Raw genomic sequence first — 7,233 nt, forward strand, 5'->3', positions numbered from 1 at the left:
CGTACATCCCAGCTAAGCACTCGTGCAGACTGGCCGCATTGGAGATGGGAAACTCTCATTATAAGAAGGGCCACATTTTTCCATCACCACTTTCAGAGGTCGACATGTCCACAGACTTGAGAGTTTGTGGTGCCGTTGGTAGCAAGACATTTGTTTATTCCCTCGATAATTCGTAGGGCCTGCTGTTATAAATTGGTAATGAAATGACTGTTCCATCATACAGTGTTGTTTTTCAATGAGTTGCATTCGTATATGGAGGATAACTGTGTGTGTGTGTGTGTGTGTGTGTGTGTGTGTGTGTGTGTGTGTGTGTGTGTGTGTGTGTGTGTGTGTGTGTGTGTGTGTGTGTGTGTGTGTGTGTGTGTGTGTGTGTGTGTGTGTGTGTGTGTGTGTGTGTGTGTGTGTGTGTCTCTCTCCCCGTCCTCCAGCATATCTTCTGTGAGGAGTGCATCGCTTTGTGGCTTAACCAGGAGAAGTCTTGCCCCCTCTGCCGGACGGTCATCACGGACAAGGTACACAAGTGGAAGAACGGCGCCACCTCTTCCTACTTACAGATTTACTGACCACCACCATCAACAAATGAAACAGAAACTTTAACAGATGTTGACGACGACAACGACCTGGGAAAAACAAAAACAAAGCCACCTTATTTTGACAACCACTTGACTGGTGTGGTTGGTTGGGCACCAAGTACGTACAGTGCTGAAGAAGTTTGCAGTGAGCTGTTAAACAGCAATACTCCTCCTTAATGAACAAAGCATGGCCCATACAGGCCAGTCTCGTCTCGCGCTCCAAGCGTGCGTCTCAAGGGCTCTTATTACTTTCTGGCTGGATGTGCTGCTTGGTTTCAGGATGTCTGGATGTGTGACCCCCTCCAGGCCGTGTCCAAAACCTTCACTTGCTCACATAGTGGTCTGTGTGTAGTGTACCTGCCTGTACGATCCATACTACTCAAAGGAGTTAAGTTGTATGCAAGCTTGGAGCTTGAAGGTGGTTTACCTCTCGTGTTCAAGGTCCAAAACAAGTGTTGTGTAGCCCCTTTGGTTACCATGACCTGAATGAAATATAAGCCCAGTTCGTGATTTAGCAAGACTCGAATATGAGCCTTCTGTCCCACCAAACTGGGGCTCTGACCACTACAGCAAAGACCCAGGCTCCTTAAGCCTGGCTCAAACTACGCGACTATCGGCCCGATTCTCAGCTGAAACCCCCCCCTTACGACAATCGCTGGAACGTTACCCCCCAGGACCATCGCAAGCGATTGTCGGGGAAGATTTCCTCGTCGTGTGCGACGTTCTAAGATAGAACTTTAGCAGCTCAAAGAGTCGCCGATCACAAGTCGTAGAAATCAAACACTGTTTGATATTTGCGACTGGAAATAGAAAGTCGGGCATTGTCTCGGTGGCTGCGAGCAGCGATAAGATCTACAGTTGCGATTCTCTTCTAGCCTGCGGTGCACCCCAACGTCAAAATCGGACACATAATCGCTAGTCGTGTAGTTTGAGCCTGGCTTTAGTGTGACAGAGGACAGCTCACAACCTTCTTGACGGTCACTCTCAATCTTCTCTCTCAAACTGTCATGGTCACTCTCATCACCAACATAGAACGGTATTGTTGAGATTAATAGTGCTGAGCCAGGGGCGGACATCCCAGGTTCAGAAAGTCAAAATCCTGCCATATATTTGCTCCAACCAATTCCATGAACCAGCTGACCCTAGTTAGCCGGGTGGAAGACCCAATTAGTGACATCACCTATGTTAATTGAAGCACAGGCAGAAGGAATATCCGGCACGATTTTTACTTTCTCAGTTCAGTTTGTCTGCTCCTGGCACTTAGCAGCTAGTATGGCATACTAAGAACATGGTTAAGTGATAAACCAGGCTTCGTGAACCCATAGGAGGTGGTAAACCTGCTAAGAAATATATCTGTAGGTGTCATTTAGTTAAGGAAATGAGGACTCCAGGCTCTTCTATTAGATGATTTACCTCAACCTCAAGGTTAACTTAACCTGGTTTATGACTGAATCGGCTTCTTACTAAACCACACGGCTCAGTTTTGCTCGGTCATGAACTTGGCTATTATTGTCAGAGGGATGAGCGAGCGAATGTTATGGACATGGCCTGTTTGTAATGTGCACTCCGGCATGATAAGATGATACTATTATTATTTTATTATTATTTTTACCTATCCCTTATTAACTCCCAGTCGTGTAGTGTGATTCCTTGTGTGTTTTTCCTTTCAGCCGGGTAATGTCCCATTTTTAAGAAAATCATGTTCTGCATTTGTGTTCTCTGGTGCTCCTGGGCTTGGGTTAAAGCGTTTGAGGTGTTCAATGGCCATATGCTTAAGGTAGACAAGTGACATACCTGCTTCGTTTGACCTGGAGGTAGTCCTAGACGTAGCCCCTTAACACGTGCCATTCCACCACTGGAACGTTGGAATCGTCACTGAAAAAACGCGATGATGGTGCACAAGGCCTTTAGTAATACATTACGACTTGGTCATTGGCATGCTGGTAACAGCAATTTATAACCAGGGCTGTGTCCGTGTCTTAAAGGGTTATGGAGAATGGGCCTTTTTCACGTGACATTAGACACGTGAGTTAATGCATTCGAAGCAGGCATAAGTTGCTTTTGGTGGCGTCGACAAGACATACACATACGTGACACTGTTTTCTACCTGAAAGCGTCAGCAGCTTCAAAAACTGAACGTGTTTGATGTCGCAGTGAGAAATGCTAACTGTTTAGTAAAAAGCCCAGTGTTTTTGCACCAACAGATACATACTGGTATATTTACCTCTGGGTAAACGAAGCCAGGTAATAGTTCACCACCTACTTGTATGTCGGTCAATGATGTTATTTTGGGTTCAGACCACCTACTTGTATGTGGGTCAATGACGTTTTTTTTTTTTTGGGGGGGGCTCAGACGTCGGGTGGATCATGCACTAATACCAAAAAAATAATAAGTAATCGGTAATTATCTACTAAAAAAACAAAAACAAATTGAATCCATACAATAGTGGCATTAGTTGTGGTTGCACCGCCCTGACGTGTTCTACTACTAAAACGTCATTGACCCATGTAGTGGTTTAGTACTTAAAGGGTGTTTTGTTTTGACTTTGAATGAGGGATAGGGGTACTATGGGTCTTTCTCAGATAAGACCATGTCACTTCGGGAGTATTCCAAGAACATGGTTAAAGGTGCACCGTGTAATATTTGTTGGAGTTTCTGTCCAGAATTAATGCTCTCCATTCTCGTTACCTTTTTCACAAATACTTACCACTACCATGAAAATCTAAGTATTTATCATGTCTGGGAAAAAATGCGCTTTTCCTACATAAAAAGGCCAATCTTCTCCATGTTGGCCATTTTCAATGTCCAGAAAGCCATTTTATGTGCAAGACCTGTAGGCTACTTGAATCGTACTCATATTGGTTTATTATTTAGTAAATAAAATAAAAAAAAATTTGGCAATAGGCAGCAGTTTCAATGAGCAGCACAGTTTCAACACCTTCTCTGACCACCATCCTACACAGGGCACCTTTAAGTGATGAGCCTGGCTAAGTTGACCTACAGGAAGTGCTAAACCTCATAGTAGACTAGAGACTGCAGTAGTCACAAGATCACACAATTACCATTTCCCAATGTCAGGTCTTCTAGCCTTGGTAGTGTGTGAAACGCAGAGTGATTGGATAGTCTTTTGTGAACTCCGCGGAGTATCTATTCACTAGGTGTTTCACGCACTACCAAGGCTAGAATACTTGACATTGTGAAATGGTGAGTGAGGACTCCTGGGGCCTATACTACAAAGCTGGTTCAGGAGTAAACCAGGTTAAGTTAAGAGGTAAATCATCTAATAGAAGGGCTGGAGTCCTCATTTCTTCTATTAGATGATTTACCTCTTAACTTCACCTGGTTTACTCCTGATGAACCAGCTTTGTGGTATATTGTTTGATTTACTTCTATTGTTTGATTTACCACAACCTAATTTAACCTGGATTACCACTGATCCAGCTCCTTGGAATACTCCCCTGGGTGAAGCTTTTGAATAGATGAGCATATTTTGGGAACCATAGTTCTGAATGTGCTTTGTCTTTGCTCTGTAATGGGCAGTTTCACTTTTATACCTTTTAGTTTTATTTTTTTGCTATATTGTATACTGTGATAAAGGTGTGGCACGTCTACACATATTTTATGATCATTCATCATGTGTTTCTCGTTGTTCCCTTATCAGCTTTTGAAATGAAACTTTTTAAGGGATCACTTTTTCTTAACAAATCTAATTACTATTGTGTATTTACATTTTTGGAGTACTTCCAAACATAGAAATCACCTACAGATATCAATGATTTATTTTTCTATGTAAAAAAATGTCAACAGAAAAGAAAGCCAAAGAGTTAAGGAAGAAAGAAATACATCTATTTTCTTACCATGAACCATTGTGAAACTGATTGAATTTGATATATTCACAATAATAAATAAAATAAATAAAACACTGTCATCTTCATCACACTTGGCGTCTTGGTGTTTCTGGGAGGACAATTCTGCATGTAAGCAAAATAAACTCAACAGAAGCAGTATGAACCTTTTTTATTCAGCCATTTACATCCATTCACTTCCAATATCAAAAGTTTCAAGGTCCAAGAGATTCATCAATTCAACATGACCATCTTTCACAACAGTGTTATTGCAAGATTTTCTTTTTTTGCACCCAGATCCACTTTCACAAGCAACGCTGGCCTGTAAGAACTGGCTACAGTGTCTAATTCGTTTTTTGGTTTTTTTTTAAGAGGTCCAATCGCAACCCACCCAAAGAAGCATTTTCTCTTTCTTCTTGCTTTACACATAATACAGCAACAGATCATCCGTACGTAATATCCAAAGCGTAGCCAATCCAAGGCCCCTTTCTTATGCACAAAAGCATAAAACCAGGTTTAGTGACAGTGGTAAATCATCTAATAGAAGAGCTATTCGCAGGTTTACCACTTCCTGTAGATTAATTTATCGAGGTTTATAACTTGACCAGCTTACTTAATACCCCAAGACCCATTATGGGAATAGTTTGACCAGGGTGCATTAGACCCTGTGGCGCCTGTGCATAGTGCATCGTCATAATCAGCCAATAAGGAGCGCCTTAGACATGTAGAATTGATGTCCGCCTAAGACAAGAGTAGCGTGTGAATTTAAGTTATAATTACAGTTTCAAATTGACAACACGGTTAGTCATTAAAAAAAAAATCAACTTAAAAGATCTATGAGACAAAATATGTAAAACTATATACAAATTAAGCTTTCCCGTGGTGAAAAAGTGAGGTTTTGTGTTTGGAGGGCTTTACAAAACCCCTTAATAAAAACAGAAGGCAAGTGATGTGAATTTGTGGTTTTAGAAAGACTTATTCGAAGGTGAACCTACCATCCATCCCAAGCACACTACAGACACAGAAAGACTTAAGATTAAAGAGATCAGGAAGATTGTAGTGTGGACTGCACCGGCAGAAGCACTGATTACCTCAGGTCAGCGATTCTGGCGTCCAGTCCTACCCATGTTTAGCCTGGTTCACACCACACGGTGTGTGCATAGCTTCGGCGCCCCCTGGTCCACCAGGTGGGGCCGAAGCCACACACACACCGTCTGGTGTGAACCAGGCTAACCCATGTTACCCTTGCGAGCTCAACAGCAGCAACAGCCACATCAGTGGAGGCTTGCTGTTGCGACGGTGCACAGCACACATACCCTGTGAACTGTTTCTGCTCACACCCCAGCCCCATGACTGATTTCACTTGCCTACCAGAGGAGACTAACACCGGTACCAGTTCAAGCTCCCCTAGTATCTCTACAGCAAAATCGTGCAACAGTGATGTCTTCACGTCAGCAGCAAGAGGTGGTGTGTGTGTGTGTGTGTGTGTGTGTGTGTTTGTGGAAGAGAGAGGCAGACGGCATGAAAAGGAAAGCAATAAACTCCATCAGTTAATTGTCCAGTCAGTTCAGCATTGTAAGCATCCACACAGTACATGTTATAAAGCCAGGCTCTAAATGTTCACCACCAGGAAAATGCAGCTTCTCAATCAATGACCGTCTTTCACATGGTGGCCAACCAAACAAGGGCCTGGTCACACCTGCCCAAGGTGGTCAGCTTCAATTCAATTCTGTAGCCCTATAATCCACAATGTTCCGCCAGGGGAACTCTGAAAGTCGTTGAAAAAAAACATTACTATGACATTTCAATGGGCCTTCAGTATTACATTACAACTTGGTCATTGCAATTCTGGTATCAGCAACTTTATCATTGTGGCCATGTCTGAATGGATGAATTGGAATGAGTGAGAAAAAGGTGGAAGTTAAATAGAGCACTGGCTGGCTGGCCTTGGTGCTAGCAGCAGAGCAGGAAGCAATTAGGGGTGTAAATAATAACCGAAATGTATCGACATATCATGATAGAATCTGATGATTGAATCGAATCGCATCGTATCGTGGGGCATTCTCAAGTATCGAAAATAATCGAATCACTGGCCCCTGCCATAACATAATAGAAGTGGAAAAGTAATTAGAAAAAAAGTCGAATCGCATTGTATCGTATCGTGGGGCATTCTTAAGTATCGAAAATAATCGAAGAGTTGAATCACATGGCATCAAATAATATGATATCGATATTGAATCGCATCGTCATGGAGGGTGTGATTTACACCCCTAAAAGCAATGCTGAGAGAACGGATACAGTGAAGGACACACAAGATGACGGCCAACTACACACACACACACACACACACACACACACACTCACACACACACACACACACACACACACACACACCGCAACCGCAAATCCAAAAGACTGCATACTAACTGTTTGGAACAGCAATCCCCAAGGCCTACACTCACTACCATCTGAAACAAACTGTGAATCCTATGTTTAAAAAGTAAAGGCTCTGCCACATCACTGTTGCGAGCAATTTAACAAACCAACACCTCACCAGCTTCAGGAGCCTATTTTTGGAGTGTTTAGAGCAAGGAATACATGGCGGGACATTTACTTTATAGAGCCACATTGTCCACCTCTGGGTTACTCTTTATTTTAATGGTTCACTATTACCGTGGATCTACCACATTATGTACAGTGTAATAACCAGTGCAACAATATTTAATACCATGTAATACCAGTGTCATACCATGTACCAACCCTAACCCTAGATGTAAGTACAAAATTGGCACATGGTGTTACACGGGTATTTCAT

General features: G+C 42.6%; 1 protein-coding gene across 1 annotated transcript in view; it reads left to right on the forward strand.

Moving 5' to 3' along the window:
• The window catches only part of rnft1 (ring finger protein, transmembrane 1), a 12,218-nt gene extending 10,850 nt beyond the window's left edge, over nucleotides 1-1,368 (forward strand). The window contains exon 9 of the mRNA XM_063203292.1: nucleotides 429-1,368. Coding sequence (XP_063059362.1) covers nucleotides 429-563 — 135 coding nt within the window. The 3' untranslated portion in view covers nucleotides 564-1,368. The remainder of the gene's footprint in view (nucleotides 1-428) is intronic.
• Nucleotides 1,369-7,233: the final 5,865 nt, after the last annotated feature.

This window comes from Engraulis encrasicolus, chromosome 7, assembly GCF_034702125.1.
Source record: "Engraulis encrasicolus isolate BLACKSEA-1 chromosome 7, IST_EnEncr_1.0, whole genome shotgun sequence".
Taxonomy (NCBI): domain Eukaryota; kingdom Metazoa; phylum Chordata; class Actinopteri; order Clupeiformes; family Engraulidae; genus Engraulis; species Engraulis encrasicolus.